Source organism: Saccopteryx bilineata, chromosome 1 (assembly GCF_036850765.1).
Source record: "Saccopteryx bilineata isolate mSacBil1 chromosome 1, mSacBil1_pri_phased_curated, whole genome shotgun sequence".
In the NCBI taxonomy this organism is placed as follows: Eukaryota; Metazoa; Chordata; class Mammalia; order Chiroptera; family Emballonuridae; genus Saccopteryx; species Saccopteryx bilineata.
In genome coordinates this window covers 88,239,608-88,258,788 of record NC_089490.1, presented here as the reverse complement: position 1 = coordinate 88,258,788, position 19,181 = coordinate 88,239,608, and the positions used below count along the sequence as shown (strand labels likewise).

Below are 19,181 nucleotides of genomic sequence, written 5' to 3'. Positions count from 1 at the left end.
TGTGAGAAAGTTTTCAATAATGGATGTGAAATATGTATGTTCTGGGTTAGAGAATAACGCCGAACATTCATGTCCTTTCCAGAACCTCAGAATGTGACCTTATTTAAAAATAGGGTCCTTGCAGAAGTGATTACTTAAAATGAGGCCATAGTGAAGTAGTGTAGGCCCTTAATCTAATATGACTGGTGTCCTTATAAGAAGAGGAGACACGGACACAGACTCACAGGGGAAAGGCCACAGGAAGACAAAGGTTGAAGGGATGTTCTACAAGCCAAGTATTTTGGTAACCAGAGGGGAAAGGCCCCACCTGGGGCAGACACAGGAAAGACTGCTACTCCCTCACACACCCGGCCACAAAGCCTTCAGAGAAAGCGCAGTTTGCAGACACACCATCACTTCAGGATTCTGTCTTCCAGGGCTGAGAGAAGATACATTTTTGTAGCTTAAAGCCTCCCAGTTTGTGGTACATTGTTCAGGTTGGGTCTGATGGTGTGTCTTTGGAACAAGTAGAGCTGAGTTCTGGTCCACCCCACTTTGTCCCCTTCTGGCTGAGTGGCCCTGGCCAAAGCCACCTGGGTCTCAGTCTCCCTCATCTGCCAGCGCTCTGCTGAGATTCACAGGCTGGTTAGTGATTGGCAGCTCCTCCAATGGCCATGAGGGCACATGTCAGCACAGAGCCTTTGACAGCATGTCCTTTCTCCTGGTGCAGGGCCCTTTGAGCAGATTCTAGCCCTTCCCTTCTGCTGTGTGAATCCAGTTACCGACCTCCTGCCAGCAGGCAGCCCACGTCCTACAGCCTCTCCCCAACCACTGCCCTGTACAGTGTAGACCATTTCCTACAGTCACCCCCATTCCAGTAACCTCCTGAGACAGGCCGAGGGTCTCGTCAGACAGATGGGGAAACTGAGGCACTCAGGAGCTGTGGGACTTGTTCAGCAACCTCATACCTGGGAAATAGCCCAATCAGATCTCAGCCTGGGCTCCTGACTGCATGTCAAATGCCCTTACTCTGCCCCTCAGGCCCCTTTCTCATTGCTTCTGCCCCAGGAGGACTCCTGCTGCCCATTCAAAGGACCAGTTCTCACTGTTGCTGCCTTTGAAAATGCGAGTGCCCCTGTCCCACAACTTCCTTCTGGTTCCCAAGTGTTTGTGGGGCCTTGACCAAAGTGGTTGTGACCCTGGGAGCATCCTGTGGAATACCCTGGAATGTGGCTCGAAGAGTGTTGGGCAGGCATCAAAAGCTGGTTAGAACCCTGGCTCTGCCACTCCCCCAGCTGTGAGGTGTCGGGCAAGGCCTTTCCGTCTCTGAGCCTCTGCTTCCCCAGCTGTAAAATGGGGATACCAAGTCCTTGTGGGGCTTTCTTAGGATGCAGAAGTATTTGAAAGCACTTTGCAAGCTGGTGAGTGTGGGCACACACATGTGAATGTCTTCTGATGGTAATTAGTGGTCAGCTAGTCATTCCTGGATTTGTTCAGCAAGTCTTGATTGTGGTCCTGGTGTGTGCCAAGCACTGTTCCAAATGCTGAGGTCACCGCAAGGCACAAAACAACACACATTCCTGCCCCCATGTGACTCACAATCTCAGTGTGGAGACATGCAATAAAAAGTACACTGATAAATGTGTACGGTATCAGATGGGATCGCTGCTACAGAGGTAGAGCAGGGGACAGGGAGAGGGATGGGTGGGGTGCCAGTTTTCCTGGGTAGTTAGCTGGTGGTGTTTGATCAGAGACCTGAATGAAGTGAGAGTATGAGCCCAGTAGGTATTTTAGTGAACATCTGGCTGGGTGTCGGACAAGGCCTCTTCCTCTCTGCACCTTGGCTTCTCTATCTGTAAAAAAGGGATAACATACTGACCTTGTGGGGTTTTTTTGGGCAGCAAAGGTATGAGAAAGCACTTTTAAACTGGTGAGTTTAGTATCTTTTAGTTATAATTAATAAGATTAATGATGAATGCAAGTAAAATGCTTTCAGGAGCTGAATACACAAGGGTTCATGAGGCTACAAGCAATTCACTCTTGTGCCCCAGGCCCAGGAGAGCCACAAACAAAATGGTGTCTAAGCTTCAATGCTCCAAGAATGGAACACCTGCTGACCAGGACACACATAAAGGAGAATACCTGAACTGCAACTTTTCTTTTTTTAATTCAGCGAGAAGAAGTGAGGCAGAGACAAACTCCTACATACACCCCTGACCTGGATCCACCTGGCAAGCCCACTGGGGGGCAATGCTTTGCCCATCTAGGGTGTTCTCTGTTGCTCAGCAACCAAGATCTTTCTTAGCATCTGAGGTAGAAGCCATGGAGCCATCCTTAGCATCTGGGGCCAACTCTCTCCAATCAAGCCATGGCTGCAGCAGGGGGAGAGAGAGAGAGAGAGAGAGAGAGAGAGAGAGAGAGAGAGAGAAAGGAAGGGGGAGAAGTAGAGAAGCAGATGGTTGCTTCTCCTGTGTGCCTTGACCAGATATTGAATCCAGGACATCCACACTCTGGGCTGACGCTCTACCACTAAGTCAACCGGCCAGGGCTGAAACTTTTATCTAATTAACTTTTCTCTAAATTCCAAACCCCTTACCTATCCCTTTCTTCCCCTTATAAAAATGGTTGGCTGAGATGGTTTTCTGGGATACAGATCCCTTGTCTTCTCAGATCAACGGCCATCTGAATTAAGCACCCATAAAGATGCAATCCTTGTCTCCACTTATTTGGCTGAGTGATGACAGGCGGCTTCAAGGCAGATATTTCTCCAGTTTCACTTTCTCTTTTCTGCTGCTCAGAAGGGCCTGCCTCCTGAGCCTGAGGAAGCTCACATCCAGGGCCCTCCCACCCCTGCTGCCTAAGGAGGAAGGAGGTGGGGCACCAGCCGAGGAGGCTGAGAGGTCCTCAGACAAAAGACTTTCCAAAAGCAGAGTCTGCCGTGAGCAGAAAGGCAGCTCCAGCATTGGACAGAAATGGCAAGGAGGAAGCCCTGGTACAGGTACTGCTGCCCCGCTGTTGCTCTCTGTAGCCTTTTCTATATGTAGTGCGCCCTGAGGTGTCTGTACTCAGTCTTGTCCTCCCCACTATCTAGCCTGGCTTCTGTCCCTCTCTGGGCTCCTTCTCTGCAGGTCCCTCTCCATTGGGGTCTTTGCCCTGTTCTGAGGATGCCCCCGTTATTGCTTCCGAATGGCCCCTCCTGGTCCACCCCCAGCTCTGCTGTCCTCCTGGTCCACCTCTCTGTCTGCAAGTCCATGGGGCTGGGCTGTCCCCTCCCTGCCTGTGGGGACTACCTGCTCTGTGGTCTTTCCTTACCCTCTTAACAATTTGAATGGCACTGAAGGATGAGTGAAACCCTTGGTGAATTTAGTTTTAAGCACTTTGATCCATTTTCTACACTATTGACCCCATTATACACACAGTGTGAGAAAAGCTCTCTGGGCAAGAAGACAAATCATCTCTTCCAAGGTATCTCACTGTGAGCAGAAGATAAAGCCAGGCTGTTCCCAGACACATCCCCACACTTCACATTTATAAGTGATCCACCAGCCCAGATGTGGAGAACAATGTCATGGTCAGGAGGAACACCCACATTTTGCCATTAGGCAGACAAGAGTGCCTTACCCAGCACGCACGCTGCTACTAGCTCATGTCGTGTAATAGCTGGACATGGCTTTGCCTGGGCAAGGTACCAGCTCTGTTACTTAGCAGCCCTGTGACTTGAGCAGGACACAACCTTCTCTGTACCTTGCTTTCTCCTCTATAAAATGGGGTGGCTCCCCCAAGTTTGGGGGAAGAATAGAAGAATTCAGATATATACAGCTCTTTGCTGTTAGCCTGGTATTTTTTAAGAAATAAACATGAATATGTGAAAAGTCAGGGATGTATTGAACCTTAACATTAAAATTTATAATTTGCAGGAAGAGGGTGTTTTATTACTCATTTCTATTTTTCAAATGGCTTAGTGATGGGTGGGCAGGAATCAGGGGTGGGGTTGAGTGTGTGCTGTTGGAAGCAGCAGAGCCAGGGTCCCATGGGAGAGGACACGGTTCCCTGCTGACCCTGCAGCCCCCTCCTCTTCCTCTCCCTGGTCTTCCTGCCTGGGAGACAGCAGGAAATGCTGGGGAAGAAGTTAAGAGGAGGCACAGTGCACAGAATTCCAGGGTGCTGTGTTTAGTAGTCACCAGATGGAAGAAACTCCAGTGAACACTGCATTTTCTGTTTTTTTCTCTTGCCCCCAGCAACCCAAAAAAGAAATTTCCTCATGGTTATTTCTACTTTCATTTTACCAACCTGCCTACCCCAAAATATCGAAATGGCTGCTACATCTGTTTCCAAGTAGAAAGAACCCAGCCCGGCCCACCTATGATCTGTTACAGTGGGGTCTTTGAAAACCAGGTATGTGCCCCAGGATACTGTCATCAAAGGCAAGAGCTAAGCCAGGAAAGGATGTGAAAAAATTATAATATTTTAAATGCCAGAGGCTTCTTCTCATAACATTTCCTAAATTTTAGCCCTTGTTGTCCCGCTGACCCCCTGAATCCAGTTACACGATGGCATTTGACTTATCCCTGAGGCCTCTCTTAGGAATCCGCTGGCTATCAGTCTCCATCTCAGCCAGCTTGCCCTCTAACAGTCTTGGAGGAAACAGTGTCTTAGAAAGTCAGGGCCTGCTGAGCACCAGAGTCCTGTCTGGTCCTAGGAAGTGCTTTGCTGGCTGGGTCCTCCCCCAGCCACACCTCTGACTCCTCCAGGCCCAGCATGTGTGATTCCTCAGGGGAGAACCCACACCCACATCCTGCCTGCCCCCAGCCTGCTCTGAGCCATGGCCCAGGTCTCCCTGGGTGAGGACTGCAGCTCAGCAGGCAGAGCAAGCCCACCACCCAGCACCTGACCACTAACTTCCCCGTGAAATATGCACCACACGCCAGTCCTCCCTTCTCCACCGGACTGCAGACTATTCAGAACCTGTTGGGGGAGAAACTTATTGTGGGATGGGTGTGGTGTCCCTGTAGCAGTACTACCCAGGGAAGCATAATCGGGGTCACTTATGTCATTTACGTTTTCTAGTACCCTCTGTTCAAATGTTAAAAGAAATTGATGAATTGATGTTGATAATGTACTTTGTAATACAGTATGTCCGTAAAGTCATGGTGCACTTTTGACCGGTCACAGGAAAGCAACAAAAGACGATAGAAATGTGAAATCTGCACCAAATAAAAGGAAAACCCTCCCAGTTTCTGTAGGATGATGTGGCAGTATGTGCGCATGTGCAGATGATGACATAACACCATGTATACAGCGAATTAGCCCACGGCCATGCCAGTCGAGATGTGGACGGTACAGAGGAAAGTTCAGTGTGTTCTATAGCTCGCTAAATTCAAATCTGTGACCAAAGTGCAACGTGAATATCGGTGCGTTTATAACGAAGCGCCACCACATAGGAATAACATTACTCAGTGGGATAAGCAGTTGGAGGAAACCAGCAGTTTGGTGGAGAAACCCCGTTCTGGTAGGCCATCAGTCAGTGACGAGTCTGTACAGGCTATACGGGATAGCTACCTAAGGAGCCCTAAAAAATCTGTGCATGAGCCCACATCAAACTGCACTGAATAGGTATGAAACTGGGAGGGTTTTCCTTTTATTTGGTGCAGATTTCACATTTCTATCATCTTTTGTTGCTTTCCTGTGACCGGTCAAAAGGGCACCATGACTTTATGGACACACTGTATATGGAAGATTTATTTCAGCATATACTTAATACAAAAGTTGTTTATGAGATAGATTACATTCTTTTTCCATACTAAGTCATTGAGATAAGGTGTGTATTTCACACTTGCTGCCCATCTCAATACAGAGACCACACTTCAAGAGCTCAGCAGACACGTATGACCTGTGGACGGTGCAGCTCTGTGGTCCTCCCCAGCAAACAGCACTCAGAGAACAAGCCTGCACCCCAGGGCCTGGCCGGGAGCCAGCGCGCAGAATGCTTGTAGAATGAGTGAATGGGAGAACGGATGTTGGAATTAATGGATGAGTGTGGGAAGGGATGACTGAATAAAAACCGAGGGGAGGAAATAAGTTTAAAAAGGGACAAATCAGGCAATAACTTGTCTCTGAGACTATGGCTTCCTGTCCCCTGCTCCCCACCCCCGGCCCTGCCACATGCCTGCTTTGCCAACCCAGAGCCTCCCTTTTTTTTCTCCATCTCTCCCAGTTCTATCCAAAGCAGCCTCTTCATGTGGAACTCTGCTTCCTTAAATGGTACTGTGACACAATTCTGCCTCTTGGTGGGCGTTACCATGTCACCTGGTACATATCGTGGAGCCCTTGCTTCCAGTGTGCAGAGGCCGTGGCTGACTTCTTGGGGAAGCACACGAACATGAGCCTGAGGATTGTCGCTGCCCGCCTCTACTATTCCAAGAAGCCAGAATACCAGCAGGGGCTTCTCAGTTTGTGTGCCTCTGGGGCTACACTGGCCATAATGTCTCCAGATGGTGAGAGCAGTGGGAGCTAGGTCAGGGCTGTGGGAGGGACTAGGACCAGGTAAGAGGGACCTAGAATCCCTTGAGTGGCAGGGGGAACCTCAGTTACCTGCCTGTAGAGGACCCTAAGGTATCTCCTGGAGGAGAAAGATTTGGGGAGAGAGGTGGTCTTGGGGAAGGGATGTGGGGGCGGGGGTGGTACATGAGCAAGAAGGGACTTCCCGGAGGAAAGTAATGCCGTGCCTCAGATTACAGCTGGTAGAAAGAATTTGAAAGATATGCTGAGCACCTTGGGAGGAAAGAGAAAGGAGACAATAAAATGATGATGGGGAGACTGTGTCCTTTAGAGTCAGAGAGCATGTGACCCTCCCCGCTCTCTAGAGCTGGAGTTCACCTTTACTTCCCCGTGTCCTTACCAGAGTTTGAGCATTGCTGGGAAACCTTCGTGGACCACCAGGGACGACGATTCCAGCCCCAGTTTAACATTGATCAAAACTATCAAATTCTAACCCAGAGGCTGAAGAGCATTCTCAATGTGAGGTTCCTCCCTCCCTGCTGCTCCCCTGCCCTCCTCCCTCCTCACTATCTCTCCCTGCTCAGGGCCTCCTCGGGTGACCTGCTCCCTCCTGGGGCACCAGCTCCATCCCTGCTTTCCCTGCTCACAAGGTCCCTCTGCTGTCTCACTCCCTGTGGCCCTCCTGACTTCTCCATCTTGTTAACTGCCCCAGACCGCTTCTCTGTTCACATCTCCACCTGCCTCGCTCACTGCTTCCTTCAGCTCTTCCTTCTCCATCTAGACCCAGAGAAACTGAAGGATGGACTTCAATCTCTTGAAAGAAGTCAGGAGTCTTCTGGTGAATGACAAATAAAACACTTTCTTCAAGAAATGAAAACTCTCTTGACCTGTGGTGGCACAGTGGATAAAGCGTCAACCCGGAATGCTTAAGTCGCAGATTTGAAACCCTAGGCTTGCCTGGTCGGGGTACATATGGGAGTTGGTGCTTCCTGCTCCTTCCCCCTTCTCTCTCTTTCTCTAAAAATGAATAAATAAAAATTAAAAAAAAAAAAAAGAAATGAGAACTCACCATTTGCCACCAAGTCCAATCTGATCCAAAGAAACCAGCAAAAGACAATGAACTCATAAGAAATTTTATTAAAAATCAGATTGATTTAGCCTGACCAGGTGGTGGCGCAGTGGATAGAGTGTCGGACTGGGATGCGGAAGGACCCAGGTTCAAGACCCCGAGGTTGCCAGCTTGAGCGCGGGTTCATCTGGTTTGAGCAAAGAGCTCACCAGCTTGGACCCAAGGTTGCTGGCTCCAGCAGGGGGTTACTCGGTCTGCTGAAGGCCCGTGATCAAGGCACATGTGAGAGAGCAATCAATGAACAACTAAGAAGTCGCAACGCACAACGAGAAACTGATGATTGATGCTTCTCATCTCTCTCCGTTCCTGTCTGTCTATCCCTGTCTATCTCTGCCTCTGTAAAAAAAAAAAAAAAAAAATCAGATTGATTTACTTTTTTTTTTCTTTCTTTTCTCTTTTTTACAGAGACAGAGTGAGAGTCAGAGAGAGGGATAGATAGGGACAGACAGACAAGAACGAAGAGAGATGAGAAGCGTCAATCATCAGTTTTTCGTTGTGGCTCTTTAGTTGTTCATTGATTGCTTTCTCATATGTGCCTTGACCGTGGGGGCTACAGCAGACCAAGTAACCCCTTGTTTAAGCCAGAGACCTTGGGTCCAAGCTTTGCTCAAACCAGATGAGCCCACGCTCAAGCTGGTGACCTCGGCGTCTTGAACCTGGGTCTTCTGCATCCCAGTCTCACGCTCTAGCCACTGCATCATCGCCTGGTAAGGCTGATTTACTTTTTATTTAAAATATATGTTATGTTACAAATATACACCAGTAAAATTCCACTCAATACTATCAGAATCTTTTTTTTTTTTTTTTAGCGAGAGAGACCGAGACAGAAAGAGGGACAGATAGGAACAGACAGACAGGAAGGGAGAGAGATGAAAAGCATCAATTCTTTGTTGTGGCTCCTTAGTTGTTCACTGATTGCTTTCTCATATGTGCCTTGACTGGGGGGTCCTGCAACCAAACCAGTGACCCCTTGACCAAGCCAGTGACCTTGGGCTCCAAGCCAGTGACCTTTGGGCTCAAGCCAGCGACCGTGGGGTCATATCTATGATTTAACATTCAAGCCAGTGAATCTGTGCTTTAGCTTGCAACCCCGTGTTCAAGCTGGTGAGTCTGTATTCAAGCTAGCGACCTTGGGGTTTCAAACCTGAGTCCTCTGCATCCAGGTCGATTCTCCATCCACTGCGCCACTCTCTGGTCAGGCTACTTTTGGTTTTTAGAGAAATAAATATTTTTATTGATTATAAATACCAGGCAAAATATGAAAGATTAAGAATCTTTCACATAATGTTTTCACCTCTATAAATGTATCATGAAGTCCAAACAGTTCAATAAATACTTGCAAATGGGCAAATGACTTTTTCTATTGTAGGTACCATCATAGAAGGGCAGTAGTCAAACTAATTCCCACTGGTCAAATAAAAATCAATGTTGAAAGGAACAGAACCTGCAATTCGAAAACCTAAACTGATTAACAAACTATCACAAGTATAGCAGTGCTGTTTTTGAAACAACAGCCCACCCAGTAAGAGACATGAAAGACTGAGTGTAACTCTTGGGAAGAAACATTCAAATCGGCAGTTAGAAGACGGGCTGGGAATCACTCCAGTCCTCAGGCCATTCCTCATCCACTGCCCTGGACAGGAAGCCAGACGGAGGGGCTCCCCTAACAGAGGACCACCTCTGGCCTTTACAGGACCTGGGCCCAAACAGGACCCATCGCAGGCACCAGATGTCTGTCCCACCAGGTCTCTGTGGAGCCTGAATCGTGCTGAGTGAGCCCCTGGCAGCTGGGTGTCCTGCACAAGGCGCTCTGGGCAGCAGAGGCCCCCAGGTCTCTCCTCACAGACTTCTGCTCACATGTTGGGGCCAACCTGTGTCACAACCTCACATAATGACTGTAAGGTGTTGGTGGCTGAAACATTTAGTTTGAGGCATTGGAAGGATAGAGAATAAGTCACAATGACTATGGCCAAAGAAGGAGGACAGGCAGCCAGAGGAAAGAACTCATAGACAAAGTGGAGAGATGGAAGAAATGGAGAAGAGAAGGCAGGGGAGGGGCAAGGCAGGGCTGAGGGCCAATGGGTCCAAGGGGCAACAGGAGCCTGAGGACAGGACACTGGGATAGAGGGATGTTGTCAGGGGACTGTAGCTGCCAGTGATAGAAAGCTGTCTGGACTGCTGACAGCTTGTTTTACAGAACAGGACCTGTGGGAAGGTGGGAGGCTGTGGGCCTGGCTCAGTTGCTCAGTGATGCTGCCGGACACATGTCCAGGTTTTGTTCACACCGCTTGCAGTCCGGTGCTGGGAAAAGTGATGACAGGCAGCATCAGGGACTTCAGCAGGTTGAGACCCAAGACAGGGCCCATTCTTTCGTCTGAGCTTCACTTATGGCTTCCCTGTTGGGGACTTCTCTCCTCCCCTTTGTGGGCTCCTCCTCTGACCCCTGGGTGCTACTCCTGTCTCCTGGCTCAGTGTCTGGCCTGGCCCCTCCCTCGGAGTCCCAGTATGTCCTCTAGGCTGATACCTTCATTTCTGTGTCTTCTCCTGCCCTTGCTGAAGGTGTCTCAAGGAGACTGCGTATTCCAGAGGTGATGGCACCATGCCCAAGTGTGTGTGTGGGGGTGGCTCTTGAGAGAGAACTCTATTTACTTGTCTTTAAATTAGTCTCTGCCTTTTGGTGCAGACTTGCCTTGTCTCTGGAACTGGGTAAGCCCCTTTTGTCTCCAAGCTTATCTAGTCTTCCCTAATTCTCAGAACAGGGAATGACTACTTATTGCCATATTGCTCTGAGGCAAAGTCTTTTTTCCCTCCCCCCACCCTTTCCTCCCTCCATTCTTTCCTCCCTCCAGGCTGCTTTGCTTCCCTCCATCTGCCCAGAGTGGTTCATCTTCCTTTCAGATCCTGTTCCTTCTCCCCATGCTCACTTTCCTCCTCTTAACCCTCATGGCTGCCTGTTCCCTTCCCCACTTGATATCAAATTCACTGAGAACACAAAGAAGGCCTATAGAAATGGAGACATATACCATGTTCATGGATGAAGTGACTCAGTGCCCCAACAATGTCTATGATTGCAAACACAGATCTAAACATAGATAATAGGATTCTCATGGACCATGAAAACATTTGTCCATAAATTCATCTTGATCTGTGAAGAGCCAATACAACTTCAAAGGATAAGACAATACAGTGAATCTGTATACCAGTTATTGGACCTCATCTAAGACATAGCAGAGTAGTAGTCTAGGCATAGACAAATGAAGTAGTGGAGCAGATGGGAGAGTTCAGAGATCACCCACGCACACACATACATACATTAAATGAGTTTGTGGCATGATGAACACATCAGCAAGACAACATGACCCGGGAGGAAATTCATTAAATGTTCTTGTATTGGCTATACAATACAAAACGTAAAATTAGATGTTTATATCATATATCATTCATGACATTTGAAAACATTAAGAATGAATACATCTGTATATGGAAACCTTCATAAACTGAAAGCCTAGCCACACACTGAAAGAAAGCATTTGCAATTTAACTGACAAAAAATGACTGCCCAGAATGTCTGTAAACTGGTATAAGGCAAGAGGGATCAGAGCATGCAACCCCCCCCCCCACCTTCCATTGAATGCTGAGGGGAGCTATGCAGAGGACCAAGCACAAAACTAGGAACTCAAAGCAGGACCAACTGCATTGACTAATGACCCCTTACAAGACTCTATAATGCTAAGATACATGCTCAACAGCAAAATGATTATTTCCATATGAAACTAATCTCATAGCAATAATATTAAGGTGACCAATCATCCTCCTTTAGGGAGGACAGTCCTTCTTTTGTAAGTTCTGTCCTCCCTCGAAAAGTGTCCTCCTACATGTCCTCCTTTCTGATATTGGAAGACTAATCTGTAAATGTCCATATTAAATCGATTCAGAGTCGATCTATTGACTTTGATGGGACGTATTTGTATCTAAATGAGTACTTTTTTCTTACAATTATTATTAGAAATTAATAGGCATGTAAGCATAATTACAATATAAAATATTACAAATGTTTTTATTATGCATTTTTATATTATAGTGTATTATTGTTGCAATGAATAAAATGTTTCTTTTATTTATGATATTGTTTTCTTCAATTTATTTTTGTCCTCCTTTTCACTGTAAAAAAGTTGGTCACCTTAATAATATGGTTAAAACTAACAGTAGAGAATGATAGGGGAACTCAAGTAATAGAAATTTAGCTTTAGTAATAGTATCTTTTAGTTAGAATGAATAGGATTAATGATGAATGTAGGTAAAATGCTTTCAGGAGCTGGATACATGAATGGGCCTATGTATAGCTTCATGAGGCTGCAAGCAATCCACCCAGTGCCCAGGCCCAGGAGAACCACAAATGAAATGGCATCTATACCTCAATGCTCCAAGAATGGAAAGCCTGCTATTTCTCAGGTTTCACTTTCTCTTTCCCTCTGCAATAACAGAGGAGCCTGTCTCCAGCAGAGGTTGAGCTCTGTCAAGAGGGAGGGCCCCAGAGAAGGAGAGAGGGTGGGTCTGAGCCTGAGGAGGCTCCCACCCCAGGGCCCTTCCACCCTTGCCGCCAAAACGGAAAGGGGGTGGGGCCTCAGCTGAGGAGGCTGGGAGGTCCTCAGACTAGGGACTTTCCTAAAGCAGAGGCCCTGTGAGAGGGAGTCCACTGCCTGAGCTGGCAGCAGAGGGCAAGTGAGAAGACCAGCTGGAGCCCGGCGCAGGTACTGCTACCCACGCTGTCGCTCTCTGTAGCCCTTTCTACGTAGTGAGCCCTGAGGAGTCTGTACTCAGTCTCGTCCTCCCCACAATCTAGCCTGGCTTCTGTCCCTCTCTGGGCTCCTTCTCTGCTGGTCTCACTACATTGGGGTCTTTGCCTTGTTCTGGGGATGCCCCCACTACTGTCAGGAATGAGGGCTCCAGTGAAGGAGAGAGGGTGGGTCTGATCCTGAGGAGGCTCCCACCCCAGGGCCCCCCACCCCTTGCCACCAAAAGAGGAGGGAAGTGGGGCCTCAGTTGAGAAGGTGGGGAGGTCCTCAGACAAGGGACTTTCCTGAAGCAGGGCCCCCGTGAGGGGACCTCTTTGTCCACCTCTCAGTCTGCATATCCGTGGGGCTGGGCTGTCCCCTCCCTACCTGTGGGGGCTGCCTGCTCTGTGGTTTTTCCTGTGCCCTCTTAACAATTAAAATTGCACTGAAGGATGAGTGAAGCAGTTTTGAGCACTTTGTTGCATTTTCTCTACTATTGACCCCATAAACACCCAGTGTGAGAATAGCTCTCTGGGCAAGAAGACAAATCATCTCTTCCAAGGTATCTCACTGTGAGCAGAAGATAAAGCCAGGCTGTTCCCAGACACATCCCCACACTTCACATTTATAAGTGATCCACCATCCTGGACATGGAGAACAATGTCAGGAAGAATGCTCAGAGTTTGCCATTAGGTAGGCGAGTGCCTCACCCAGTATGCACACCATTGCTAGCTCGTGTCATGTAATGTCTGGACATGGCTTTGCCTGGGCAAGGGACCAGCTCTGTCACTTAGCAGCCCTGTGACTTGGGCAGGCCACAACCTTCTCTGTGTCCTCTATAAAATGGGGTGGCTCCTCCAGGATTTGAACGGTAGCCGGAGGTGGGAGTTTTAGGTGTTAGCCTGATAAACATGCATAGGTGAAAAGTAAGACATGCATTGAACCTTAACATTAAAATCTATAATTTGCGGGTGGAGGGTGTTTTATTACTCATTTCTATTTTTCAAATGGCTTGGTGATGGGTGGGCAGGAATCAGGGGTGGGGTTGAGTGTGTGCTGTTGGAAGCAGCAGAGCCAGGGTCCCATGGGAGAGGACACGGTTCCCTGCTGACCCTGCAGCCCCCACCACTTCCTCTCCCTGGTCTTCCTGCCTAGGAGACAGCAGGAAATGCTGGGGAAGAGGTTCAGAGGAGTACGTGGGCATCCAGGGTGCTGTGTTCAGTAGACACCAGATGGAAGAAACTCCAGGGAACACTGCATTTTCTGTTTTCTCTCTTGCACCCAGCAAAACCCAATGGAGAGGTTATCTCCCAGAACCTTCACCTTTCACTTCCGTAACCTGCTTGATGCCCCTGGGCGGAACGCCACCTACCTCTGCGTCAGAGTGGAAAAATGGAAGCGAGGCTCATTTAGGCCCTTTTACAAGTGGATTTTTCGAAACCAGGTATGTGCCCCAGGATACTGTCATCAAAGGCCAAGCTAAGCCAGGGAAGGATGTGAGAAAATTTTAGTATGAAAAATGTCAGAGGCTTCTTCCCACAACATTGTCTTAAGATTTAGCCCTTGATGTCCCTGATGTCCCCCCTTGAATCCCAATGCACTGTGCTATTTTTTTTTTTAACCAGAGAGGGGACCTGGTCCCTCAAGTTTGCCTAAGGCCAGCCGGTAATATGTGGGTTCTTAATTTCATGCAGGAAAAATTTCACAACATGAGTCCACTATTGACCCCATGAGTCTACTTCCAGGTGCTTTTGAGAGTAAGTTTATTAAAGCTGGGGACAGTGAAACAAGGAAGGGCCTGGAATAGAAGAAGCAACAGAAGATAAATTAGGCTGGGCTGCCTCAGCTCTCTGTAAACCTTATGGGAAAGAAATGAGCCTACACTGGGAAGTCACTGAAAACAGGGCCTTGAGGTACTTTCAGAGGATTAGTCCGATGACCTACCACTGCCCACTGTTCCCCTGGTTACAAGTCTCCTGAGGACGCTTAAAGTTTAGGAGATGCATGCCTGTGGGGGAAGAGGAGGGAAAATGGAAGAAGAGTGTGCTAGGCCCTTTATTTTGAAAGACTGGAAGTTTAGGGAGGATCTCAACAAAATATTCATCAGCTCTTTCAAATGTGCACCCACCCCACATGCCTAGCTCTCTACTGATGGGCCAGCCCCAGAGCCCGGAGCCATCAGCCTTCCCAACTGGTCAAGGAATCACTCACCAAGGCCAGGAGCCAAAACACAACTGAAGCCTAGATGTTATCTCTAAGGAGGTGACACTCTGCCTGTGGTATAAATTGCTCTCTGTCTCAGTTTCCCCATTTTACTTGCCAAAGAATCTTCCTAGCTTCTTACTATCCTGTCTCAGTTTGACTTATCCCCGAGGCCTCTCTTAGGGATCTGCTGGCTATCTGCCTCCATCTCATCTAACAATCTTGGAGGAAAGAGTGTCTTAGAAAGTCAGGGCCTGCCTAGCACCAGAGTTCTATCTGGTCCTAGGAAGTGCTTTGCTGACTGGGCCCTTCCCCAGCCACACCTATGACTCCTCCAGGCCCAGCATGTGTGATTCCTCAGGGGAGAACCCACACCCACATCCTGCCTGCCCCCAGCCTGCTCTGAGCCATGGCCCAGGACTCCCTGGGTGAGGACTGCAGCTCAGCAGGCAGAGCAAGCCCACCACCCTGCACCTGACCACTAACCTCCCCGTGAAATATGCACCACATGCCAGTCCTCCCTTCTCCACCCGGACTGCAGACTATTCAGAACCTGTTGGGGGAGAAACTTATTGTGGGATGGGTGTGGTGTCCCTGTAGCAGTACTACCCAGGGAAGCATAATCGGGGTCACTTATGTCATTTACCTTTTCTAGTACCCAGTGTTCAAATGTTAAAAGAAATTGATGAATTGATGTTGATAATGTACTTTGTAATATATGTAAGATTTATTTCATCTTATACTTAATACAAAAGTTCTTTATGAGACAGATTACATTCTTTTTCCATACTAAGTCATTGAGATAAGGTGTGTATTTCACACTTGCTGCACATCCCAATATATTATAAAGTATCGTAGCTTAATTCTGCGGGTTATGGAGAGACACTAAGGCAGGATACAGAAGAATTTTTAGGAGGAGATTTATTAATAAACTGGCTGCATATGACTTACATGGGGTATAGCTAACCCAAATTGTGTGTGTCCAAAATAGCCCTGAAGCTAGTTATATAGACTTGATCACATATAGGTTGGGAGAAAAGGAGGGGGAGCATGACACAATAATCAATCATTATTCATCTATAGGATCTGTAAAAAACATTCCTACATATTAAAATTTACAAGGTAACACAATAATGATGTCGTTTTACATATCAATACAGTAGCGGTAAATGTCGTTTTACATATTAAACACATTCATAAATCTTTTAGTGTCTACCTCCCATCCCTTTGTCTAGAGCTGGGGTAGTCAACCTTTTTATACCTATCGCCCACTTTTGTATCTCTGTTAGTAGTAAAATTTTCTAACCACCCACCGGTTCCACAGTAATTATAAAGTGGGGAAATAACTTTACTTTATAAAATTTATAAAGCAGAGTTACAGCAAGTTAAAGCATATAATAATAATTACTTACCAAGTACTTTATGTTGAATTTTTGCTAAATTTGGCAAAATAAATCTTTATAAAACAACTTACTATAGTTAAATCTATCTTTTTATTTATGCTTTGGTTGCTCCGCTACCACCCACCATGAAAGCTGGAACGCCCACTAGTGGGCAGTAAGGACCAGGTTGACTACTACTGGTCTAGAGGTATATGTTACTCTCAGGACTCCAGGATGGGAGGAAGAGTTAAAATCAGTGTAGGGTATGCAAACATTGTCTCTTATTAAAAGGGAAAGGGAGTTCTTTAGATAACCTTTATTCTTTCAGAGAAGTATAGTTAAACTAAATGATCCATTTGTCCTTGTAAGCCAGAAAGCTTCTGCATTCTTCTCCCTCCATTTTCCACAGAAAGGAGGGGGCAATAAGCCTGACTTTTCCTCTTTAAAATGGCCTTGCCAATACTAAGTTTTACAGTTCTTTGGCACTTTATCACAAATACAGGGAGCCCCAGCTTCCACCGCTCTCACCTGCTTCAAAAGCTCAGCAGACATGTATGACCTGTGGACGGTGCAGCTCTGTGGTCCTCCCCAGCAAACAGCACTCAGGGAACAAGCCTGCACCCCAGGGCCCGGCCGGGAGCCAGCGCCCTGTAGAATGAGTGAACGGGAGAACGAATCTTGGAGTTAATGGATGAGTGTGGGAAGGGGTGACTGAATAAAAACAGAGGGGAAGGAATAAGTTTAAAAAGGGACAAACCAGGCAATAACCTGTTTCTGAGACTATGGCTTCCTGTCCGCTGCTCCCCACCCCCGGCCCTGCCACATGCCTGCTCTGCCAGCCCAGAGCGTCTCCTTTCTTTCTCCATCTCTCCCAGTTCTATCCGGAGACTCTCCACGCGGAACTCTGCTTCCTTGATTGGTTCCGTAGCACAATTCTGCTTCTTGGTGGGAGATACCAGGTGTACTGGTACATATCCTGGAGCCCCTGCTCCCACTGCGCAGCACAAGTGGCTGACTTCCTGCAGGACCACGAGAACGTGAGCCTGAGCATCTTCGCCGCCCGCCTCTATTTGTGGGATGATGAAGACAAGCAGGGACTTCAAGATCTGGCTGAAGCAGGGGCCCAGGTGGCCATGATGTGTCCATGGGGTGAGAGCAATAGGGGCTGGGGCAGGGCTGTCGGAGGGACTAGACCATGGTAGGGGGCCTGAATCCCCAGGGACAGTGAGTGGAAGGAGAAATTGGGAAACTGAGGCAGAACGATGGCCTCTGGCAAGGACAAGAGCAGGCCCTGAGGGTGGAGGCCAGGGGAGGGTCAGGACAGAAAGGCTCCCAGGCAGGACCTGACTGCTTTCTTCCCTCTTTACCTCAGATTTTGAATATTGTTGGGATCACTTTGTGGACAACCAGGGAATGGACTTCCGGTATTGGAAGAATGTGCGTCGACATTATTATTTTCTGCAAGATAAACTTAATAGAATTCTCTGGTGAGGGTTTCCTCAGCCTCCCCTCCCCCTCTCTTCTCATTCCTGCTCCTCCTCCTCACCTCCCACCACCTTCATCTGAGTTCTGGGCCTCTCTGCTCCCTCAGGGGTCTGCCCACCCACACATCCTCCCCCCACCCCTCAAGGTCTCCCTCTCTCGCAGGGAGGGAGCTCTTTCCCATACTTGGGTCCTCCCATCACCCCACATTAACCAAATCTGTTATTAAACTGAACATAAATGGTCATGAATGTGTGTAAGTATGTGCTATGTTCGGGTCCAGGGCCCCTTACCAAAAAACCTCAGGTTAAAGTTTAAGAGATAGGTTGTTCTTTAACTCCCTACCTGAGCAAACTTGATTGACATCTGGCATTCTCTCACCCAACCTCCTGCTGGGACAACTTCCTCAGTAAGCAGATGCCCTCACTCAACCTCCCACTTGAGCAAATTCCCTTACCCTGCCTCAAAAGTCCTTGCCAAAAATAACCTCCTAGCCAGCCTTGTTCACTAACCCTATAAAAACTTAAATCCCCAGACACTGGGGCTGACACCATTTTGGACTCAGCCCATCTGTTCGCAGATGCATAAATATATTTCTTAACAAACTCATCAGGGCCCTGGCTGGTTGGCACAGTGGGAGAGCACTGACCTGGCCTGTGGTAGTTCTGAGTTTTGATTTATGGTCAGAGCACACAGGAGAAGCGCCCATCTGTGAGGAGCCCTGAGGAGCCACTGCGCCACTTCACCCACAGGTGTAAAGTACCAAAAGCTACAGAATCGATATTAATATTTTAAGAGGCTTAAAGAACATTTTATTAATTTGGGTTAAGGTGTGCAGAGAAATTTTGTGAATAATCTCAGTACTATGTGATTTGCATAAAACCAGGATGGCCCTTGGCATTGTATTGTAAATGCAAAGGAAAGGAAAACATGGATTCCCTGACATTCCACCACACCTGTGGGGAAAGGGGTGAATGGCTAGCCAGGTGCAGAAAGAGAAAAGCCAAAATAAACCTTTTCTTATAGTAATGAGCCATTTGCAGGCATTTGTCCCCACGGGAACTACCTCTCCCACGTGAATGCATGTAGTTAATGTGTGTGACTCTAGACAAAGAGATGGCAGATAAACATTAGAAAATATAGGAATGTCTCTTAATATGTAAAGAGACATCTTTCTATCATTGTGTTGACTTGTAAATTTTGTTTTCTCCAAAATGATGTATGGCTTGCAAGTTGAACATGGTCCTATCATGTTAAAGGACATATGACTATAACCAATAGTGGTAAAGGGCACCTAATTACAATTTTTGCTTCTGTACTTCCCGCTTGCAAAACTATAAAAACTAGGTAGAACAAAGGGCCGGCGTGCTCTCCCTCAGATTTCTGTCAGAGATGCCACCGCTTAGCCAAGCTAGACAGTAAAGCTTTAGTGTGGAATCGATGGATTTTGTTTGTGTCTTCAATGTTTCGAGTCCCTCCGGATTAGGCTTAACATTTTGGGGGTCGTCCGGGATCGAGGTACCGCCGTCGGTCTGCACACTGGAGCTTCCTTGTTCAACCCCAGGTAAGTAAAACAAGGTTGCGACCGTTTGATTGCCACGCGAGCCCTGGCTGACGAGCCGGGAAGGAGCTGGTGGCCATCTCCCCTCGGATGCAAGGTTAGAAGATTTGGGAGAGCAGCCCGCTTTTAGGGAACCCCGTTTGAGTTTAGATATTCCGAGCTCAAGGGAAGAG

The 19,181-nt window shown here is 47.7% G+C and overlaps 1 protein-coding gene across 1 annotated transcript; it reads left to right on the top strand.

Moving 5' to 3' along the window:
- The first annotated feature begins 2,840 nt into the window (after positions 1–2,840).
- Positions 2,841–18,893, top strand: LOC136319255 (DNA dC->dU-editing enzyme APOBEC-3F-like). Its single transcript, XM_066252591.1, has 7 exons — positions 2,841–2,977; positions 4,218–4,374; positions 6,194–6,473; positions 6,881–6,996; positions 13,667–13,825; positions 16,841–17,114; positions 17,338–18,893. Exons 1-7 carry the CDS (start codon positions 2,952–2,954, stop codon positions 17,454–17,456), a joined length of 1,131 nt encoding a protein of 376 aa, XP_066108688.1. The 5' UTR covers positions 2,841–2,951; the 3' UTR covers positions 17,457–18,893.
- Positions 18,894–19,181: the final 288 nt, after the last annotated feature.

Coding starts and splice junctions, on each gene's coding strand:
- LOC136319255 (XM_066252591.1), top strand. CDS start 2,952: ATGGCAAGGAGGAAGCCCTGGTACAG. Junction 6,474..6,880: donor GGCCATAATGTCTCCAGATG/GTGAGAGCAGTG, acceptor TGTCCTTACCAG/AGTTTGAGCATTGCTGGGAA. Junction 6,997..13,666: donor GGCTGAAGAGCATTCTCAAT/GTGAGGTTCCTC, acceptor TCTTGCACCCAG/CAAAACCCAATGGAGAGGTT.